Source organism: Giraffa tippelskirchi, chromosome 8, assembly GCF_054371585.1.
Source record: "Giraffa tippelskirchi isolate mGirTip1 chromosome 8, T2T-mGirTip1v1.2.pri, whole genome shotgun sequence".
In the NCBI taxonomy this organism is placed as follows: Eukaryota; Metazoa; Chordata; class Mammalia; order Artiodactyla; family Giraffidae; genus Giraffa; species Giraffa tippelskirchi.
Genome location: NC_137282.1, coordinates 126881191 through 126904352, shown reverse-complemented (window position 1 = coordinate 126904352; position 23162 = coordinate 126881191). Strand labels below are relative to the sequence as shown.

General features: G+C 49.7%; 1 protein-coding gene and 1 long non-coding RNA gene across 2 annotated transcripts; one reads left to right on the top strand and one right to left on the bottom strand.

Annotated features, from left to right (window-relative positions):
* The first annotated feature begins 351 nt into the window (after window positions 1-351).
* Window positions 352-22840, top strand: BNIP5 (BCL2 interacting protein 5). The gene is made up of 11 exons (XM_081520233.1): window positions 352-610; window positions 7673-8298; window positions 10895-10959; window positions 11196-11436; window positions 12482-12613; window positions 14186-14247; window positions 14569-14806; window positions 15847-15978; window positions 16795-16859; window positions 18743-18985; window positions 20571-22840. The coding sequence occupies exons 1-11, from the start codon at window positions 579-581 to the stop codon at window positions 20604-20606; spliced, it is 1872 nt and encodes a 623-aa protein (XP_081376359.1). The 5' UTR covers window positions 352-578; the 3' UTR covers window positions 20607-22840.
* On the bottom strand, window positions 3412-11640 carry LOC145517543 (uncharacterized). Its single transcript, XR_014062108.1, has 5 exons — window positions 11457-11640; window positions 10410-10586; window positions 9716-9808; window positions 6879-6929; window positions 3412-4431 (listed from the first exon to the last, which is right to left on the bottom strand). It is a non-coding gene; the product is annotated as an uncharacterized LOC145517543 (long non-coding RNA).
* Window positions 22841-23162: the final 322 nt, after the last annotated feature.

The following is a 23162-nucleotide window of genomic DNA, read 5'->3' as shown; positions in this document are numbered from 1 at the left end:
TGACCTTTCTTTATCATCCCCTCCTGGGCGTTCTCTGGAGAGAACGGAGGAGGGTATGCAGATGCTGAATCTACCACCTCCCGTCTCCCCACTTGTGTCTCCTATAAGAACTTGTTTTCCATTCTATGCACTTGCCTTCCTCCAGCCATGCCTAAGTTTGTTTTTTTGAGCGTTAGTTTCCCCCTGGGTGCAATAAGGAAGTTGTCGAGCGAAACTGTTTTTTTTCCGGAGTAGCTGAGGTAAGCCTGCTATCTCTGGGTGAGCGGGGAGCAGCCCTTGGGATAGGACAAGTGGGAGGCGGGGGCAGGGGCCTGGATTGGCTGTCCCTGAGCTCACCCCCTGGGCCATATGATATATATGGTTCTGAGCAAAGCATCTTCTGAGACAGCCTGAAAACGGGCAGCATCTTCTCCCTGGGAGAGCTGGAACTACTCCTCCTCATTGGATACACCTTCCAGCAGACAGGGAGTGGTGCCCAGACGTTGTGGCCAGTACCCGACGCAGAGGCCTTTGACTGGGAGCTCCTGATCAAAGGTGACCTGGGACAGGAGCTACTTTCATGATCTGAAGCTGGCTGAATGATACTCTCCTTAGACGACCGGAGTAGTAGGTGGGTATCTTGGGGTCCTGAAAGGAGGGTAAACCCCAAGTCCAGTCCCAACACTGCTCCTAGCTTGCTGGTCTCTTCATCTCTAGAAAAGTAGAAAGTTCAATGACATGATCTCAGCCAGGTGTCATGCAAAGAGCTGGGAACTCATCTGGATTTAGAAGCTCTGAACTCAAGTCCCAGCCCTACCGCTTACTTGCTTAGCAGTCCTGAGCAGGGAACGTCACTTCCCTGGGCCTCAGTTTCTTCATCTGTAGAATGGGGGCAGCGTTACATACCTCTCCTGCTCATTTCCCTATTGGATGTTGTGGAGGTCAAGTGATAGCTTGATGTGAAGGTACTTAGTAAAGAGAAACTTTGCATAAATGGAGGTGTTGTTATTACTGATGGCTGGACTAAGGTTTTATCACTTTACCTTTCTTGGAAGCTAGTCCAAGGACAGGGAGCTCTTTTTTTTTTTTTTTTTTTTAATAAATTTATTTATTTTAGTTGGGGGCTAATTACTTTACAATATTGTAATAGTTTTTGCCATACATTGACATGAATCAGCCATGGGTTTACATGTGTTCCCCTTCCCGGACCCCCCACCCACCTCCCTCCCCATCCCATCCTTCTGGATCATCCCATTGCCCCGGCCCTGAGCCCTTGTCACATGCATCGAACATGGAATGGTGCTCTGTTTCACATATGACAATACACATGTCTCAATGCCATTCTCCCAGAACGTCCCACCCTCACCTTCTCCCTCAGAGTCCATAAAATTGTTCCATGCATCTGTGTCTCTTATTCAGGACAGGGAGCTCTTATGGAAAGAGTTCTGGTGGTCTGCTGCTCTAACAGGGATTTTAGAGGAGATTATAACATTGCATGGCCTGTGGTCTGTGGTCATGGATAGAGGACAAGATGGGGTGAGAATGGGATGGGGGTACCTGCACAAACTCTAGTGCTGAATGGGGGGGTGCCAGGGTCATTTTTGGCACTCTCCTGCTCTGTGTTGATGACCCTGTTGCCCCCGCAATCTGCCCCACTGCTCTGTCTCGGGGTCTGAAGGTCCACCGTCAGGGAGTTCATTGTTTGGGGGTTCAAAAGATCCTCAAAAGATGCCAATCCCCAACCTTTTGGAAAATAGGTACCAGGTGTTGTGTGTTTGATGGTGACAATCAGACTGGGCAGATGGTCCAAGTCTAGCTCTTGACATTGAGCTGCAGGTCAGCTCTGGCAGACCTGACCCCAGCTTTCCAGCCCCAGGCTCAGATGTCTCTTTGATCTGAAGCTTCATGCAAAACCCCACTGTGGTCAAGCCATGGCTGGAGCTCTTCATCCCTGCCCAGCCTCACATTTTAAAGCAGACAAAGACCAGCTGGAGAGTTCTCAGGGACAGATATCCAGGCAGGAGATGGGTCCAGAAGCAATGAGATATGAGGAAACATCTACAGACCTGGGCCATCAGGTGATGGGCTGGCTGGAGAGGACTCAGGGGTGAGGTAACCTCTCCTCAGGGCCTGCCGCTAGCCAGGTCAGCTCTGAGGAGTGTGTGTGTGCTAAGTCCCTTCAGTTGTGTCCAACTTTTTGTGACTCTATGGACCGGGGAGCCTGGTGGGCTACACGGTGTAGCCCACCAGGCTCCTCGGTCCATGGGATTCTCCAGGCAAGAATACTGGAGTGGGTTGCCATGTCCTCCTCCAGGGGATCTCCCTGACCCAGGGATCGAACCTGCATCTCTTATGTCTCCTGCGTTGACAGGTGGGTTCTTTACCACTAGCGCCACCTGGGGAGCCCCCTGTTTAAGGAGGACTGTCCTTAATTCCCGCTGGCTGACGGTGGAACTATCTGCCTTGAACGGTGGTGAGCTCCCATTGCAGCAAGTTTTCCAACAGGGCATGTGAGTGTACGAGGCAGTCCTACACTTCTCAGATCTCTTCCAATTCTAGGAACCTCCTAGGGACCCCATGAAGGAGAAGGAATACCTGAATTGTTCCCACCTAACACTTGGGAGGTGGGTGTGGGAGCAGGATGGATCCAGTGTTGAGGGAAGAGAAGACCACCTTGTCCTCCACTCCAGTCCTGCCAGTGGTGGTTGGAGGTGTCCTCCCAGAGGGTGTGGGCTGTGGGTGTGGACCAGTCATCCTGAGAGCCCAGATGAAAGACTTTGACCTCAAACAGGCACTGACCTCTGGCGTTCGGAGCGTCTATAGGCTCACTTGTGCTGATGAGAAGGAAAGGAGCTGAGCGTCAGCCCTTGATCCGCCTACTCACCGACTGGCTTCCAGCCAAGAATCTGTGAGCCCCACCCCGTGTCTACAATCTTTGACTCTGGGACAGAGATGTCAATACCTGGGCACACGTGAGTGTGTGACTCCAGGGGTACAAGTCACAGCAGGCACGTGTATGGACACAGTTATCAACGTCAGCAGCATGAAATAGCAGATTTGCTCACCCCTAAGTGTGTGTGTGTATGAGTGTGTTTATGGGAGGCCACTGAGTGCAGGAAAAAGAATTTAGAATCCAGAGAAGTGGATTCAAGCCCCATCTCTCCCTGCTTCCGGACTGTGGGACCCTGGGCACAGAGCCTCAACCTCTCACTGCCAGCCTGGCTCATTGCCAGGCTGGGGCCAAGATGAATAGAGATCTTGTGGATGGAGGATATGCTGGGTGCCCTGTGGCTGGTAAGCTGATTGTGTTTGTATATTTGTTCCGGAAACACTGAGAGCCTCCCAGGTGGTGTGGACACAGCAGAAACCAGGCAGACTCGGGCCCTTTCTCTGGAACTTGGATCAAGACAGGGAGGGCAGAGAGCAAATGGATACCCAGAGAATGATGCCCTGTATTTACACTTGGGGGCATGGGAGGGAAATGTTAGGGTGTTATGAGTCCTCGTAGGTTGACGGTACTCATGAGCATGTTTCTGGGTCACACAAGTGTCTTGGCCCGTTTGGGCTGCCATCACAAACTCTCGTAGACTGGGTGGCTTAGAAGCAACAGGGATTTGTTTCTCATGGTTCTGGAGGCCGAAGTCCAAGACTCAGGCACCCACAGATTCGGTGTCTGGTGAGGGTTTCCTGGTTCTGAGATCAGGTCTCTCTGTATTCTCACATGGTGGAAGGGGTGAGGGAGCACTTTGGGGTCTCTTGTATAAGGACATTAGCCTCTTTCATTTGGGCTCTGCTCAAATGACTTAATTACCCCAAAGGTTCCCACTTGTAATACCATCCCACTGGGGATTACGTTTCCACATATGAACGTGAGCGGGACGCAAGCATCCAGTCTATAGCAGTGAGAGTCAGTGGATGTGACTCTGGGTCCACGCCGCTTTCCCTCAGAGTGGCCGGCTGCTTGTTGTATCTGCTGTTTGTTGTCCAGGAGTGGAGAAGGGGAGCAGCTAAACTCCCTGTAGGAAGTGGTGGTAGAGCTGTATAGAGGAGCATGGCAGGTGCGTGAATTAGACAATGATGTATAGATGAGGTCAGCGTATAATTTAGAAAATAAACCCCAAATGGCAGCATGCTTGGGAAAAACTGGCCGACTGCCCTCTCTGCAGTAACTCAGGGTCAGCTCTGTGCGCCTTCTCTGGTGTTTCGCTGTTGTTGTTTTTACATACGTCACCGGTATGTGTCAGAAGTCCTGTCATCGGCAGATCATTGGGGTGTTACGGGTATTTCTGAGCAGAAATAGGACTTTGCTCTGACATCTACTTTCTGTCAAGGCAATCAACAAGTTTACAAGAGCAGCTGGGTTTTCATGCAGCCAAGGTCTGCGGCTGTCTCAGGGCTACCATCTGGAGGCATGACCTGGGTAGGGTGGAATTCCCCGACGGGCAGGCAGAACTTAGATGATGTCCCAGGCAAAGCAGGGACACAGGACAACAAAAAAAAAGAGGAAGGAAAAAGAAAGATTTGCTTTGATGAATTCTGGATAGGCAGAGTTTCATAATTAGAAAGTCTGGAAAGATTTAATTTCAGCACACACAGAATCTGTGTGCGTGTGTATGTATGATGTGGGTAGTATGTGTGTGTGGGGTGGTGGTGGTGGTTAATATTAAAACACAATCTTCTCAGGCAGGGCTTAGAGACTTTAAAAGTCTGAGGACACATCTGTCCCACAGATTTCCAAGGTGTCTCCTTGGAGGAGGGTAAGCTTTTTTAAAAAATGTTTATTTCTTTATCTGGCTACACCCTGGAGTTTCTCTTCCTTGGGGAACACTCTCGGAATGCCAAGGCCAAGGTCATGCTCCCCCCACCCCCCCACCTCACCCTGCCTCTGGGGCCGCTGCAGCTGCTACTCCTCTCGGCCTCCCTCCCCTTCCTCTGGGTTCGGGGCACTGTTGTTTCAGGAAAGCAGTGGCCAAATCAAGGCAGTTTTCTTGAAAAAACTGCACGAAGGAAAACCACTGTCAAGTGGAATTGTATTGATGCTCTGATTAGAAGCAGCAGAGTGTCCTTTGAATGTGCTAGGAGGACACTGTCACCATCAGCAATGGGGGAAACCGTTTCCATAGCAATGACAGGTTTTTTGGTAATAACTGCACCTCTTTTCTCATTCGTTGGAGAAAGATGCCAGGCCCTCTGTGTGGTAGACCCCCTCAAGCCGAGTTAGTGCAGGAAGCAAAGGGGCTGGTTTGGTGGTTCCGTTACTGAGCAGCTTCTCTGCCAACCTCATCCAATTTGCCTGATCACAGAAACATACAGAGCAAGCAGAGAGAACCCTGACATCGTTCAGTGAATATCTTTTTTTCTGCCTGTTTCTTTGTGGCCAGCAGCTTGTGGGATCTCAGCTCGCTCACCAGGGATGAAACCCAGATGTAGACTCGGCAGTGAAAGCGAGTCCTAACCCCTGGACCGCCAGGGAAGTCCCTCAAGGAATATTTCTGGCTCAGCTAACTTTCATCTTAACATCAAATAGAACTTCGACCTCAAGTTATCTTCTCTTTAAACCATGTCCTACTAAAGAGAGAGAGTAGGGACTTCCCTGGCGGTCCAGTGGTTAAGAAGACTCTGCCTTTCCAGTCCTGGGGGTGGAAAGTTCGATCCCTGGTAGGAGAACTAAGATCTCGCATGCCACAGAGCACAGGCGAAAAAATAACACTAAAATTAAAAATAACTAAATAAACAAAGAGTGAGAGCAGCTATCAGGGGAAGAGAGCATTATTGCCCTCACCACACCTACTCCCACCCATGTGAGGGCACAAGCTGCAGTTCATTCCCTAGCACCGAGCAAACTTCCTGGTACGTAGTGGGTGCCTGTGAAAGGTTTGCTGAAAGAAATTAATGAGAAGAAAGCAAAATATTTTCTTCTATGATTTATTTTCTTATCCCACTTAATGCCACATTTTAGAAGCATAACTGTAAGGCGGCTTCTGAGGCTTTCAACATTAGACAACTTTCAGATAAAATAACATTGCTAAAAGTTTTCATGTAACTCTATTGCTTCTTTAAGGAACCTTGAGCAACAAATAAATCCTTCCAAATTGCCTGCTTCCTCACCTCATTTCCTCCAAGACTGCAAGCATGTGGATGCCCCGCCGGGTGGTACCCACTGGCTTCTGGCCATCCTCCCTACCCTTCCTCCTGAAACTCATGTTTGAAGCAAGAAAGGCATCCTTGACTGTTAACTCTCACCTTCAAATCTCTCTGTATTTCCCTGTGCCTTTTCTTCCCTCTCTTTATGTATCTTCCTCACATTCACAAGGATCCCTGCACATCTGAAATTGCATTTACAGGTTCTCATTTTTGTCTCTAAGCTGGACATAGTAATAGAATACATTTTAAAGTAATGAATCAGTTGGTAAACACAGACGATATAATGTAGATACATTAATACTTAATACACTAATAAGTGTAAATGCATGATGAGGCTGTATTACAAATTAGAGTAGGCAACCCATAAATCTAAACTCCATAGGAATCTCTGGGAACTCGGGACTGAGATTCAAAACCATATTTCACTTTTCTCTTAACTTCCACCAAAAGGCAAAAGGGTTTCTGAACAACTTCAGAAAAATTGGAAAGCCTCAGCAGTTTCAGATTAAAGACACACAAATCAAGTGCACTGCCCACACCCCAGCCTGCTTAAAATGCTGCCCAGAAAGAGGTGGTTGTTTTTTCTTTTCCGTGGGTAGTTGCTTCATTTTGGATGGAGAACGGAAGGGTCCCAGCTGCTTTAAGATGGAACAGGTCTGAATTCATTTATTGTATGTTAACTACACACTCTTAGGTATTGTTCAGTTTACTAAATGCTCATTATACATTTATTTCTTTGTTTAATAAGTACTTACTGTGTGCCAGTGATGTGTCAGGCATCTCTGTAGGTACTCAGGAAACAAGACCTAGCAAAACAGACAAGGGGGAGGCAGAGAGGCTCAGACAACAAACCGCTAAACTTGTGAAGATGTAATCTTGCCTAGAATGGTGGTGAGTAGGGGGAGAGAAGTACAATAGGAGGTCCCGTATGGGAAAGAGCTTCTCCGGTGGCTCAGACAGTAAAGAATCTGTCTGCAATGAGGGAGGGAGACCCAGGTTCGATCCCTGGGTCGGGAAGATCCTCTGGAGAAGAGAATGGCAACTCACTCTAGTACTCTTGCCTAGAGAATCCCATGGACAGAGGAGCCTGGTGGGCTACGGTCCACAGAGTTACAAAGAGTTGGACACAACTGAGCGACTGAATACACACACACACACACACACACACACACACACCCCAGTGGTTAGGACATGGCACTTTCACTGCCGAGTGCACAGGTTCAATCCCTGGTCAGGGAACAAAGATCACCAAACTCAGTCTCAAGGGACTACAATCAATGTGTTGGCAGGGTGTTTCTCCTGGAGATTCTAGGGGCCTAGCTGTGAGATCTGGGGCATGACCGCCTGTGGATCGGTTTCCTCCTCTGGGACACGGGACAAGGATACCCGTCCCTCCCAGGGATGCTGAGGAATTTAAACGAGACAATGGCTTTGAGAGTTGATAGTACTCCCACGATGGGTAGGTTGGATGGGCACACCGGTCAGCACCACCAGCCCACCTTGGCAGTCTCTAGACCTCTTCTAAGGGAGCTGTCTGTTTTGGTTGTAGTGCAATGGAGCCTCCACGGGGCCCGAGGAAGCCTCTGTCGTGGAGGAGAGCCAAGTCTCTGGACAGGCTGCAGAACGCCCAGAAGGATTCAGAATCGTGGGACTGCCAGGGCCCTTCCCTGCCCACCAGCTCCTTCAGGAAAGTTCTTTGCCGGACGGCCAGTGATGGGACCAGATGTCTCAAGAGTCCAGTTCAGTCTGCGGAAGCTCAGGACACCACGGCTGCTGCCCCCAGCCCAGAGGAGACCAAGGACCTTCTCAGCGAGCAGAGGCCTCTGCAGGACGCCAAGAAGGACAAGGCCCAGTGGCAGGCCCCGCAGGGGTGGCTGAGGTTTGTGGTGAACTTATTCTTCAGGACGGGCCCTGAGGAGTCCAAGGAAAAAACCAACAAGAAGGCAAAGGGAAAGGAGGGCCCCTCCGAGCCCGCAGAGACCCCAGAGAGCCCAGGCGAGCCAGCTCCCAGGAAGAAGGCCCACAGCAAGAAGGCCAGCCGCAAGAAACACAGTCAAAGGAAGCACGGTGCGGAGGAGGCCAAGGGGGCCCGAGATCAGGAGGCCGAAGGCCAAGAGGCCAAGGCGGCTGAGGCCTCACACGGCGAGGGGGCTGACCTGGGCCCAGCAGCCAGGGGTGAGCAGACTATGCCTGTTTCTATGGTGACCCCACCCCCCACCCCTACCCCAAGGGCTGGGGTGCTCTGAGCTGCTTCCTCAAACCTCTCAACAGAAAGGGACTCAGAAGGTAGGGCCGCCATCAGGAATAGCATCGCTTCTTAGAGGCAGAGGTGCACGGGGGCTGAGAACTGGAGGTGAAACCCTAGTTCTGCCACTCACTGGCTGTGTGACCTGGGGCTGGAGACTTGCCTCTCTGAGCCTCAATTTTGTTTGTTTTTTTCCATTGATACAACGTAGATTATAACAGGTAGCCAAAGTCCTTGTATACAGCAAGAGCTTCATAAGTGGTAGATGCTGTTATTAAGTACTCAGGGTTGAGGAGCACAGCCAGGAAGAAATATGAAGGCAGAGGGGAAGGCTGAGTGGGAAGCTTCATCCCTCAACATTAATCTATGTGTGAGGACTGGGGTCGGTGACAGGGAAGTAGAAACAGCTGGCTGCTGGTTCTAGACTTGAGTCCATGAAGTTTGGAATAAGTTTGCTGTGTGACCTTGAGCAAGTTGCTGCCCCTCTCTGATATCTCTTTGATTCTCATTTATAAAATGAGTGAGCTGGTCCCTAAGGTGTCTTCCTTTTCTGATGATTAGTGTCCTAGAGTTGAATGTCCCACAGGCAGCTGGAGGAAGATGGAAATTTGCCCTACAGGGCTCAAAACTCACCATGTTTTTCATGGGGAGAAGAAATCCAAGGAAGATCCAGGATATTTGGGGGTGGGGGAGTGGAGAAAGATGTCTGGGCTGAGGCAGCCTCTTTTCAAATGGAAACTTTGGAGGGTTTCTGATTTTTTTTGGTTAAGCCTAGAGCTGGCTCCAGCAGTGCCTGGCCTGCTGTGAATTCCATGCACTGTGTTGATTAACAAAGTCAGAAGAATGTCACTGACACCCACACACAGTCCCACACACTTGGTTTCATCTTTATTATAGGTGGAGAAGTCTCTGATCTCCACCAATTCTTGCTCCCCGAAGGTGGGGGTGCTGGAGTCTGGAAAGTTTCTTTCCAAGCCATAGGTCACCAACAGGAAGAGAAGCTCAGAAAGCTTGATATTGCTGTTAGCAAACAAAATGGATTGCTCCAGATGACTGCTTGGACCTTTGGATGTTTAGACCTCATAAAATGCATGTGCTGACCTTGGCTCATCTGGTGCTTCTGGTCCATTTATGTTAGAGTTTCACAGAAGGGAGTCTCAGGAACTAGACTGGCCTCTGGAAAATGCTTCTGCTTTATGTGTTAATGAGCATGGGAACTTTTTAAGTCATTTAAAATTTATAGAAGGAATATATACATATATATATATAAAAACACCCACAAATATATACATAAATATTTAAATATATAGAAGAATGGAAAGAATAGTTCTGTGCACATTCACATACTTAAAATTGTTAATAGTCAGCCATCCTTGCTTCACTGTTGCTGAACCCCTTTAAGTAAAGTGATGCTTCATCCTTAAATACTTAGACACACATCTGCAAGAAATAAGGACAGTCTCATACACAACCCCAGTCTTGTTATTGCTCTTAATAAAATCCATAAGGCTGTATGAATCTAATTTCCTAAAGTTAGATTGTTCTAGTGCCATGTCCTAAAAAAATGGGCATATTTTAAAAGATATGAAAATGGAGGAGCTATGCATCTGTCAAGGAGTAGCTAAAAGGCATTTAATTGGTTATTTTGCAGGAAATTTGCAGGATGATTGTTCTCTCACATGAGAGGGAGTTGGCTGGTAGACTGAGTCAAGGAACCAAAGCCTAACAGGGTTTATAAATGAGAGGAAAGGGGGTAAGAACATCTGCAGACCGTCTGGGAAGAGGGAATGTTGTCTGCACCTTCTTTTGTGTAAACTGGTCAGCTGGCAATTAGCAGAGGCCACTCTGGGCACACTGTCTTTGGGTAGGTCGACTGGAATATCAAAAGAAAACCACTTATATCATTTGGGCTTCTGTGTAAAGACTTGGCAGTGTGGTTGTGGCACCAACGTGGCAGGCTCTCTGTGTCCTGTCCACCTCAGATAGGCTGGCGCTCCATCATTTCCCTGGCTGAAATTTTGTAGGTCGAATCATCTCTAACCTTGTAAGGTATTTCCAAACGCAGTCTCTTTTGACGGCCTGACAGCCTTCTGAGGGATCTGGGATGGGACTTATGATCCATGTGTCACAGAGGAAGTGATGAAGGCCCAGAGAGGTTAAGAGACTTATCCAAGGTCACCCAGCTTGGCTCACAAACCCAAAGTAGATGTTTACAGATCTGCAAAGTTCAAAGGAAATCATGGGGTACAAGTTGAATGCTTCAAGGACTGACTCAAAACTTCTGCATAAAATTGCATGCTTTGGCCTAGTGCCCTTCGCCTGTGGACCTTCCAACCTTCCCTTAGAAGGACCAGCCCCTGGGATGTGTGCTCCTCCACCCCCAATCTGTGGCCTAAAGGAGCTGTTTTAAGAGGACCCTCACTTAATCCAGAAGTCCCAAGTTGGTCTCAGAAGGCCAAGGCAGTCATTAAAAAGAGTCCTCTCTGCGCCTACAAAGATTAACCAGGTGTATTGGTTTTCTTCCAGAGGATACCATCATCCAGAAGATAGTGGAACTGCTCCAAAAAGTGGGAGACCAGTGGGAGGAAGAGGTGAGGAGCGAACTGTCTGCACAGATGCCCAGGGGCAAGCTGCCTTCCCTCCTCCTTGCTCAGACCCTACCTGTCCTTCCGGGACTGGGACTCGCTGCTCCCCTGCTCCGGCCTCTGTCACCAGCCGTGCCTGGGGCCACCCTGAAGCCCTTGGGTGCTCCTCGGTTGCTTCTTGGGGAGCTTGCCCCTCTCCTCAGGGTCAGGGGCCTGACTCATCTCTCTCATCTCTCCCACAGCAGCATCAAGCCCTTCAGCCTGTGGTGACCCCACGAAACCCAGCACCAGTGGTCAAGAAGAAATCCCAAGAGAAAAAGTCTAGCCTCAAGAGAGCATTTTCTTTTAAGAAATACGGCTCCGAGGAACCCAAGAGAGCAGGGGCCGCCCATGTTTCCAGCCCAGAGTCCCGGCTGCCCAAGAGGCCCAGTTTTCTGCCCCTGTGTGTGGGCGGCCATCGGCCCTCCAGCTCCAGCCTCCCCGGTAAGTAGGCTCACGGTTACCATAGCAACACTGCCCGGGCTGCCTCCCTTGCTGGAACCTTCCCCATGGCTTGACTTGGCCATTTGCAAGGCTGCCGTCCCAGTTCTGAATTTTGCTCTGCCCTGAGCAGTGTGGGGAGGGCAAAAGGAATGCCAGAAGGTCACCTCCACACACCAAGCCTCATCGTCTAGGCAACCCACCTATGACCCAGGTGGAAACTGTATTCAGGGAATTCCACCAACTATCATTGTCTGTCCACAGCCTCAGCTTCCCACCCTGGCAGTGGGTAGCACGTGCAGGAAGGAACTGGAGCCTGGGAGGCAGGAGATCTGGGTACTGGGCTGTACAACCCCTGACTCTGTGCCTCAAATCTCCTCGCCTGTAAAAATAAGATATTTTCTGGCTGTGTATCTGTCGGCAACCAGTCCTCATCTTAGGAAGTACATCGTATTATCTCCATTTCACAGATGAGGGAACTAGGGTTTCGGGAGGTAAAATCATGTTTGTGGTCACGGGGCCCATCATGACGGAGCCAGAGTTACTGGGAGAGAGGGTCTTCCTGGTGTCAGGGAGGAGCAGCCTAGCAGGTCATCCTGGCCAGGGGAATTCACATTTTAAAAAGGAGGAAGTAATGTTTAACACTAAAGAGTGGATCCCCGGTGGTGGGATTTCAGGCCACAGGGGAGATATTTTCATGTAGAGGGAGCCTGGCTGTGATGGGTCTAATTCGGGCCAGGGCATCAGGCATCTACTCTCCAGTTTGCAGATGAAGCCAAGATAGTGGAGGGATGAGCTTCTAGGGGAAGGACGGAAGGGGGAGAAGCCCAGGAGAGGCACAGCTGTACGGATGGACGTGCAAAGGGATGAGGGAGCTTGGTCTTCAGTACAGCGGAGCCACGGCCCTGCCCAGCAGCCCCCTGCGAGCCCCCGAAGGCCTCTGCACGCGCTAGCCATGGAGCGCACTCTGAGTCTCTGCTGACTTCTATGTGTTAGTCAACACCCTCAGGCTGGTGAAGCTCACCCACCGTTTCCTCTTGCTTTTTAGGTGTGGAAGAACCTGAAGTCCAAGAGGCTCTACCTACAGATGGTGGAGATCCAAGTCCCTTTGAGCTTTGCACCCCAGCAGAAAGTGGGGGACCCGATGAGGACCTGCAGGAGGACAGAGCCTCAGAATTCAGTCAGTACCCACTCTTCTTTTCTCAGAGACCCCTTGGAAAATGTCTGAGCTGAGCCCTCTACTTACAGAAGAGAAACTGAACCAGAGAGAGCAGTGACCCATCCTTACCTGCCTCTGAGCACTGCAGGCTGGGGAGGCAGCTCGGGGTCCAGAACACAGGCCCTAAGCCAGACTGAGCCTCAGCTGTAAAACCACAAAAGTAATAATGTCCTCCTTGGGGAGGCCAACACTAGGAGATGCAAGGAAAGCATTAGCCCATGGCAATGGCTCTGTAGAAGGTACATATTTAGAATCTGGATTTGAACCTGGGCTCTGACCTCTCCAGCTGAGTGATCTTGGACAAGCTCCAAGATCGGGTCTCAGTTTCCTCATCTATAAATTGGCGATAAGAACAGTACCCACTCCCTAGAGCTGTTGGAAGCTCTCAATAAATTAGTGGTGATAAAGCATTTAGAGGTGTACCTGGGAGCTGCTAAAAAATTGTTAGTTGCTGTTTATTGTGATTTTTAGCGTTGTCACGTAGTCCAGCTTGAGAGCAGAGCCTCAGGAGAAATAAAGAGGCTAGGAAGAGGGGTCGAGGCCTTAGGAGAGAAGCTGAACCAATGGTGGCTGCCACCTTTATCATTATTATTTTATCATTGGCAGAACCAAGCCTGTAATCATGTAATCACTGTCCGTTCTGTGTGTCTGAAGAGCCGCTTTCCCTACCTCTCCCATTCTGCCTTCTTTGCCTTTCACAGAGGATGTGCCTTGGAGGAGAATTGAGAAGGGCCCCTGATCTACCTAGAAGAGGAGGAAGGAGCAGGGAGGGGGGATTTGGGACCAGACGGCCTTGAGGCACCTTCCCCTGGAGGCAGGGGTCTCGGCTGTTTCCTACACAAAACAAGGCACATCTAGGCCCTTCATCAGCAATGAATGAATAAGTGAATATGTTCCCATGGTATGAATAAGTGAATGAATAAGTGAATATGTTCTCAGGGCTTCCCTGGTAGCTCAGCTAGTAAAGAATTCGCCTGCAATGCAGGAGACCCCGGTTTGATTCCTGGGTCAGGAAGTTCCCCTGGAGAAGGGATAGTCGACCTACTCCAGTATTCTGGGGCTTTTCTGGTGGCTCAGATGGTAGAGAATGCACCTACAATGTGGGAGACCTGGATTCGATCCCTGGATTGGGAAGATCCCCTCGAGGAGAGCATGGCAACCCACTCCAGTATTCTTGCCTGGAGAATCCCCATGGACAGAGGAGCCTGGAGGGCTACAGTCCGTGGGGTCACAAAGAGTCGGACATGACTGAGCAACTAAGCACTTGTTCCTACGAAACCAGCTCTGCCCTCAGGCCACCTCTGGGGAATCTGTGGTCCCCACTATGGGTTGGGCCAGGGATGACCTCAAATGCAAGCTCATTAGCACCTACCCTGGAGGCCTGTGAGAATCGCCCAGGGAGCCACCCGGTCTTTGGAAATGAAGACTAACCACAGAAAAGCTTTTCTCAACACTTTAGGAAATGAAGACTAACCACAGAAAAGCTTTTCTCAGTACTCAAGTGTGAACAATTCCTTTGTTATTTTTTTTTAGAAGAATTCATCCAGAAGATCCTTGCCCTACTCCAAGATGCAGAGGAGCAGTGCGGAGACAAGGTGAGGAAGACATTCCCCACGTAGACCCTGACCCTCACTTTGGATAACCCCCCCACCCCCTTCCCGCAACCTGGCACAGTAACTTCCCTGCCCCTCCCCCAATCCTACATCTTGCCAGAGCCTGGCTCCCTGCTCCCCTCCTTTCTGGAGCCTCCCCTAACCGAGGCTGCGCTGGTCTCCCCAGCTCTGAGCATCATCACCTTTCTCTCCTGGCCACACCATCTGGCCCACAGTGGGTCTTTGTTTGTTTCTGGGGCTTCTGGTCTCAGCTGACTTGTAAAGTCAGGGGCCCTGACTCAGTTTCCCTTATCTCCCCCGCAGCAACTGCAAGTCCAGGAGCCGGAGGTGGCTGTAGAAAACTTGGCCCCAGCCTGCAGGAAGAAATGCCAAGAGAGAAAGTCCAACTTCAGAAAAGCCTTCTATAAAAAACACAGCTCCAAGGACCCCAAGAGAGTGGGGGCTGCAGCTGCTGTCAGCCCAGACTCCCGGCCAGCCAAGAAGCCCAGCTTTCTGCCCCTGTGTGTCGGTGGCCGTTGGCCCTTGGTCTCCAGCAACTCTGGTGAGCAGGCCGGGGGTTGCCATAGTAACAGAGGCTGCCTCTGGCCCCTTGGCTTCCTCCAGGGCAGGGTTGGCCAAATGTGTGGTGTACCATTCAGTCTTGACTTTCAATCTGAGCAGAGTAGGGTGGTGTGGGGGCACACAAGGAGAAAGGAGTTGGTTGATGCCAGGATCCACCCCCCACAACACACACTCTCCCCTCCATCGTAAACACCTGAAAACAAATATGGTATGAGAGCATCAGATACATAAATCAGAATCACCTGGAAAGGTGATAGAAAAATAGAGACTCAGGTTGATTAAGTAGGACATGTCCTGGCCCTCTGTTTTTTCACTACACCAAGTTGTGAGGTGGAGAATGCAATGGCACCCCACTCCAGTACTCTTGCCTGGAAAATCCCATGGACGGGGGAGCCTGGTGGGCTGCTGTCTATGGGGTCGCTAAGAGTCGGACACGACTGAGCAACTTCACTTTCACTTTTCACTTTCATGCATTGGAGAAGGAAATGGCAACCCACTCCAGTGTTCTTGCCTGGAGCAACTTAGCAACAGCAGCAGCAGCAAGGTGCGAGGACCACTGGGGTACAACAATCCTCCCCCTACATTTGCAGAGTGCCCACTGCATGCCGCGTTCACACATATCATCTCATTTAATCCCCCTCACAATTCTCCCATTTGACAGATGAAGAAAGTGAGGTTCAGACAGGCTAAGGGACTCAGCAAAGGCTTGCCAAGTTAAAGGGGAAGTGGGCTCACTTTCTGAGACTTGTTGGCAGGCCTGCTTGCTTTCCTCCCAGACTATAAGGAGGCAGAGAGGGTGGGTGGAAGAGAGAATGTGATTCCTGGAGGGACAAAGGGCACTGTGAACTCCTCTGAGTCAGGTCCAGTGGGACTGGGGGTTCCCTGAGGACCCTGGGAAACCAGGACCCCTCTTGAGCCAGAGACTTTGGATAGCTTCTTGTCAGAACCTGGGTTCAGTGATGTGCTGGTGGATTTGAGACAGGTGCAGACACATTCACACCAACTCCTCTTTGCCCTCAGATCCAGAGGATCTCGAATTCCAGGGGATCCCACCCACAGAAAGGGAGCCAGTTGGAGCCCCAGAAGCACCCTTCCAGGCCAGAAGCCACAAGCCAGAAGCAGGACCTGAGCTGGATGGAGTGAATGAATCCAGTTAGTGTCACCCTGCTCTCTCCTGGGACAGCTGCCCTGGGGCTTCCCCTTTGCATGGCTTTTACAGGCTGAACCCTAGTAGGGAACTTGGGAAAGCAGCTTTACAAATACCCTAGGAGACTCTAGAAGGGCAGAGAGGACACAGAGTTGACCTTTGAACTGGGGCAGAGTTGCAGGTGGACAGCCTTCTTCAAGTAGAGAATATCTGTCCATTCTGTGGGATGTACTTCACCCCCACTGCATGCCACTGCTTTGCATGAATGTTTCACATAAAACTCCAGGCTTGCTCTGGGTCTCTTAACCAGTGGCCTACTAGCAAACAAGCTCTGGTATACTGGGGGCACGGGGTCCAGGGGAAGCCCTGATTCATAGCCTTTGCAGATTTCTGTGGTATAAAATTCCCACCTGGGTCGATTTCAAGTTGCCAACAGTTTATAACAACGGGTCTCCAAATAGTCCACATATTCGTAATTAACTCTCGGTAGGAGCAGCCACCTGCAAAACACCATTGTTTACAGCCCAGGCTGATGGTGCAGGCTATTCTGTAGCCTAGATAAGGTCTCAGTTTCCCCATCTGTCAAAATGGAGCTGAGTGTGGTGGTAGGTGAGGCTCGGCAGGTCCAAGTGCCTTCTTTGTCTATAAAGCAAACCGAGACAAAACCCTCATGCTCCAGCTCTAGTTTAGGGGAAGATTTTTCTTTGCTCTTCATAACTAATCTGTGTGCTGCGTTTTAGAGGCAAAATACTTCTGCGATTGATGGATGGGTTATTGCAGAACTTGTCAACAGTCCCTCAATCCTTCTTTATTTTTCTTAGAGGAGCTGATCATCCAAGAGCTGGTGGCCCTTCTCCAAGAAGTGGATGACCAGTTGGGAGAGCAGGTGAGGAGTGCTCAGTCCCCCCAAGGACTGAACCCGAGTTCAGTCCCCGTCTTTGCATCTAGGTGACCGTGGTCTGCCCCATAACTTCTGTGAGCCTTTGTTTACTCTTTTGCAAAATGGGGGGTAAATACCTACTTGCCAACTTTAGTGCTTATATAGAAAATGCCAGACACACAGCAGAAGAGATCAATGTTAATTTAAAATAATGTAAAGCTCTGTGTCTCTACCTGCCAACCAGGATTCCCCCTGTCCAAATCGTCCTTGAATTTCAGCTCAAGGAAGCCTCCTTCCCCAAGTCCCTCTGATCTTGTCCTCTATCTGCCCTTCACTCTGTCTTGGCACACGCTTCAGCAATTATAAGGCCTCTAATTCTTTCAAGCTTTTAGAGTTTCCTCTATTGCTAGATAGCTTGTAACATAAGGTTTCTCACCTTTGAAAACCTCACAGTCCACTTGGAGAGAGAAACACAGATCACATACAAAGAGGCAGGTCATAGATGAGTAATCAGTGTGGTGCTGCTAGTTTAGTGGCTGAATCATGTCTGACTCTTGTGAACCGGTAGACTGTAGCCTGCCAGGCTCCTCTGTCCATGGGATTATCCCAGCAAGAATACTGGAGTGGGTTGCCATGCCCTCCTTCAGGGGATATTCCCGACCCAGAGATCAAACCAGCGTCTCCTGCATTGTAGGTGGTCTCCAGCATTGCAGGCAGTTTCTTCACAGCTGAGCCTGTAGCCAATGCTATTGGTACCTCTTCTGGCATCACAGATCACCTGGCCCAGCTCCCAACTGCCAGCACCTGCATCCTTTTGCCTGAAGACTGGCCCCTCCAGAGCCAATTACACCTATACAATAGGCCAGAGTGACACTCTCCACCTTGCCAGAAGCAGCCCTCAATCATCAGCTGATGGTGTACACATACCCCAGCTCCCTCCCCTCTTGGGGGGATAACTCTGGGGCTCCCACAGTGCCCCAAGGGGATCAGGCTCAGCTGCCAGCCTGAGGGGGCTGCTTCCCATTCTTGCCACCCCCCTCCCCATCTCCACTCCCCCATCCATGTCTGCTGGGATCACTCACCACAGAAGTGAGCTGCATCTGAGTCCTAGTCTTTGGATCTGCCTCTGGGGGAACCCAACCTAAGACATTTAGGTATTAGGAGGAGGAGGCTTAGGGTGGGAACTAAAATTCACCCAACATCCACTTTTCACAAAACATCAAACTATCTCACTTAATCCCCCCCATAGTGTGTTGGGGGAAGGTATTATTACCCCCATTTTACATGACCAAACAGAGGCTCAGAGAGGTCACACAGCTGCTGCTGCTGCTGCTAAGTCGCTTCAGTCGTGTCCAACTCTGTGCGACCCCACAGATGGCAGCCCACCAGGCAGCCCACCAGGCTCCCCCGTCCCTGGGATTCTCCAGGCAAGAACACTGGAGTGGGTTGCCATTTCCTTCTCCAGTGCATGAAAGGGAAAAGTGAAAGTGAAGTTGCTCAGTCGTGTCCGACTCTTAGCGACCCCATGGACTGCAGCCTACCAGGCTCCTCCGTCTATGGGATTTTCCAGGCAAGAATCCTGGAGTGGGCTGCCATTGCCTTCTCCAGTCACACAGCTAGTGAATGCTATTTAAGCATCCATTATCTGAATCCAAAGACCTGCATTTGGTCTTCTGTTTTTTTTTTTCCACTTTGTTGTGCTGCTTGGAGCTGTACCTTGCAGAGTAGATTCTGAGAGGCCAGGGATGGTGGAGGAATTTAACAAGGTGTGCTGTCCAGGGACAGTGAGGCGCCCAGCCTGACTGCGTGGGGTTGATGGAGGAGGGGCCCTGGGGGGAGGGGAGTACCTGCCAGCCACACTGATGGCCTGCCTTCATTTCTGCCTCCAGATCAAGCGACACCCCAGCTTTAAGAAGTTTTTCTACAAGCCCTCAGTCTCTTCCCTCAGAAAGCTGGTAGCCATGCTGCACAGCCTAGAGGCCCACGCCACCGAGCCCAAGAGAACCTATCCATTCGTCTTTGGCTTGGGAAACCAATGTGCTGGCAACAATTACCACACCATCCTCAGTCTCACAGGCCTACACTACAGGAGACCCAGTTACGGCCAGTTCCCCTATGAGGAGGCCCAGCAGGTGAGAACGGGCCACGTGGCATGAGGAGTGACAGACTCAGATCACAAGGACCTGCTTCATGTCCTCTCCCCTCCCCTGCTTAGTTCAGGACTTCTGGGGTCCAGCTGAAATGCCACCTCCTTGTCCAGGCCTTCTGAGACAATTCTACACCACAGCGGTCTTTACCTTTCCCAGCCTCCCTGTTTTACCTGCTAATAAGCTAATTAGCATCCTCTTTTAGTTGGCTCTGGTCTCTAACAGGAGGTGTATTTTCATACTTCTTGATATCAGTATGGAATATCAGACCAGCTACTATCTTAGCTTCACCCTCCTGCTGTTTCATGGGTTGTGCTGCTTGGCTTGCCAATTGAGACGGTCATAAAATCTAAAGAAAAAAGTACAGTAAGATTACATATCAAACAAGGGATGGCAAGGTAGATGAGATGACTTCCTGGGGCTGTTTGGTTCTGAAAGGCTTCTCAGAGGACATTCTTCAAGAACATTGCCTTGACTGATTATGAATAGCCTCTCTTCTGCCATCACTCACTCTTTTGATTGGTTTCATGCTTTCCCTAATAATCGTCCCTTCCCTGAGGCTCTGGGACGGTCCCTGCAGAGAGAAAACTTATTACTGATCTTTTTTAAAATCTGAATTTTCTGATGGACTCTAAATTCTCCCCGCCCTTTTCAAATTCACTTAAGATGACCAGCTTACAAACATTTAACCAGATCTAAAGTGCAGAAACTACTGAGTGAAGTTGTGATTTTAAAGCAATGAAATGCCCTATTGGTGTTGGACAAATAGGACCAGAACTTCTGGATCCACATGGTCCCTTGGGGAACCAGGCCTTTATTGCAATGATGTCACTCTTACTCAAACCCTTCGTCTCCTCCTGGGATTAACTTTAGAAGCCACGTGATAAGTCTCTCAAGAAAGCAGGCCTTATTTCATGATACGTGTACCTCATCAGTTCAGTGGCTTTCCTGGTGGGAACCCCTTGTGACCTTAGACCTCTCTTTTCTCAGACTCACTGTCTTTTCCTGGAGACTGGGGACAATTTGCCCCCTAAGGTGGGTTAGGTGACAGCGGATGGAGTGATCGGAGTTCTTTGTGGAAGATATTATAGAAACATCAGTTCTGACATCCTCAGTAGGCCTAACACTGTATCTTCTGGTTTTGCTAGCCATTCATTTATTTATTCACTCATCCATCCAATCAACAGATATTCAGAGCCTCCTATTAGCCTAACTGTGTAAGATGCTCTGAGGGCCTGTGAAAAGTTGTGCTAATGGAAAAAGACAGACTGTTTACTGATAATAAAAGTAAATATCAATTAAATGCCAAATTAGCACTAACTGAGACTAATAAAGCAAGTTGGTTCTGGGAGCCTTCCAGGAGGTAGCAGGCATTGATTTTGACCTTTGAGGATGGAGAGGCGGTAGATGGGGAGAAAGAACCAAGAGGACACTGCAGGCAGGAGGTACTCTGGGAGCAAAGACCCAGAGGTAGGATCTAGTGGATTAATGAGAAGTTTGTTTGTTATCAGGGTGGGACCCATACGTAATTGGACTATGGCTAAAACCTGTGTTCTTTTTCTCCTCCCAGAACATCACAAGTTCTCAGATCCAGAGTCCAGATTGAAAGCTATGCTTTGCACTCAAGTTCCCTTGAACTCTGCAAAGACTGGCAGCTTCAGGAAACCAGGACTGCTGCTGCTGCTGCTGCTGCTGCTAAGTCGCTTCAGTCGTGTCCGACTCTGTGCGACCCCATAGACGGCAGCCCACTAGGCTCCGCCGTCCCTGGGATTCTCCAGGCAAGAATACTGGAGTGGGTTGCCATTTCCTTCTCCAGTACATGAAAGGGTAAAGTGAAAGTGAAGTCGCTCAGTTGTGTCCAACTCTTAGCGACCCCATGGACTGTAGCCCACTAGGCTCCTCCGTCCATGGGATTTTCCAGGCAAGAGTACTGGAGTGGGGTGCCATTGCCTTCTCCGAAACCAGGACTATGCTCTCCCAAACCAGTGCTTCACAGACAGGACTGAAGACAAGAGTGGACAGCCACTCTGTGTCCCTGCACCATCGTGGGCTCATTGAGATGGAGAATGAACAAACTGGAGGCAAAGGCCGTGGGGGAAAATGCACCGGAGTGGGAATCAGGAGACCAGGACTTCACCTGCTGACCTACCTCCAAACTTGGCCACAAAACCCTGTACAAGTCCCACATCCCCTCTCCTCTCCAGACCTTGGATTCGGGGCTGGATTAGTGACCCATCAGACCCCTTCTGGCTGTATTATGCTAAAATATCTCTAAAGAGAGATAGCAAGTGCTTTCACTCTGTGGCTAAATATACCCACCCCACGTAGCTGGAGACAATCTTTAAGTACTGACCAAATGAATGAATGAATGGAACTCCTGAGATCCAGGCAATTCTGCCAGGTATTCTCTGGGAGGCCTTGGTCCTCAACTGGTATTGTGAGACCAATGGTTCTGCTCTGAATTGGTAGTTAGGGAGGAAATGGGGGAGTTACCTCAGTAGGCATTGGTCTAGAGCACTGGACCAGGAATCAAGGCCTCTGCATTCTGGGGCCAACCCTAGGGCCTAGTGCTGACTTATGTACCGTTGTTTGTTTGTTTTATCATATGTTTTCTTGGTTCACCAGGGCTAAAAATATGCCCATGTCATGTAGAAGAGCTGCTGATACTTTTTTCAGATGTTAGTTTTTTAAATAAGTCTCTTGCTTCCCTGTTAGCTCAGTTGGTAAAGAATCTGCCTGCAATGCAGGAGACCCCAGTTCGAGTCCTGGTTCAGGAAGATCCCCTGGAGTAGGGATAGGCTACCCACTCCAGTATTCATGGGCTTCCCTTGTGACTCAGCTGGTAAAGAACCCACCGGCAATGCGGGAGACCTGGGTTCAATCCCTGGGTTGGGAAGATCCCCTGGAGAAGGGGAAGACTACCCACTTCAGTATTCTGGCCTGGAGAATTCCATGGACTGGATGGTCCATAGGGTCACAAAGAGTCGGACACGACTGAGCGACTTTGACTGACTTGAGTTTTAAAAATACATCTGTGCTTAATCTCTGCTTAATCTCTCACCAGAACATCCACATGTACTCAACAGGTGTGCAGCTACAGGTATCACATAGTCGATTCAGCTTGCCAGCAGTACTTAGTACCCATACGGATTTGTAGAACCTCCCAGGAACCCTGCAACCTCTAGATGGGAAAGCAGTAGAGTGGGACACTGGTCTCTCTTAGAATCCTCTCAGCCCTTTATCCTATAATTCTACAACCAAGAAATGAAGCTGATGCCTTTCAGCCCTGCCAGCTCATGTTTTGCTTGTGTAGTCGCTAAGTCACGTCTGACTCTTTGAGACCCTGTGGACTGTAGCCTGCCAGGCTCCTCTGTCCTTGGGTGTCTCCAGGCAAGAACACTGGAGTGAGTTACCAGATCCTCCTCCAGGGGATCTTCCTGACCCAGAGATCAAGCTTGTGTCTCCTCCATTGTCAGGCAAATTCTTTACCACTGAGCCCCTTGGGAAGTCCAAATAATCCATGCAATGATATTGAAAAGTAAATTTGGAAATTGAATGGGGTTCAATCGTGGGGATTTGCCAAAAGTCGCTAAGAAAATCAACACAAAGAGTTCTGAAATTACATAGTGCCATGTCTATATAAGTTGCTATTCTTATAATAGCTACAATCTGGGTACTTTTCAGGAAATGGGGGAGGGCTTCAAGCTAGATTGCCAGGAATGGCTGAATGAGTGTGCACTGCTCAAGAGCACCAAACTGCAGGAGACATTGACTTCTGAGACATTGTGGATTTATAGATTTATGGTGATGATTTTCCAGCTGATGGCAGAAAAGTATCTTGAGAAATGGGCTCCTTTTTGTTTTTGCACCAAGGCAAGGTTTTGTCTTCTACACAGCTCAACAGTTCCAAGAGCTTGGCTCAGTTGGTTAACTGGCCATGTGTCTGTTATCTGCAGGCATGCCTGACAGGGCTATGAATACAGCCCTCTAACACTGCCTAGAACACATGGCCATTGGGGAGAGGGTGTTAAAACCTGGACGGCCAACCCATCCTTGTTATCCTTGGTGGACACTGTCTTGCTGTGTTGATGTTGTGAGGAGCCCTATAGGGTAGAGCTGAGGAGGGGGAGAAGCCAAGGGCAGAGAGACTTGGGCACTTAGC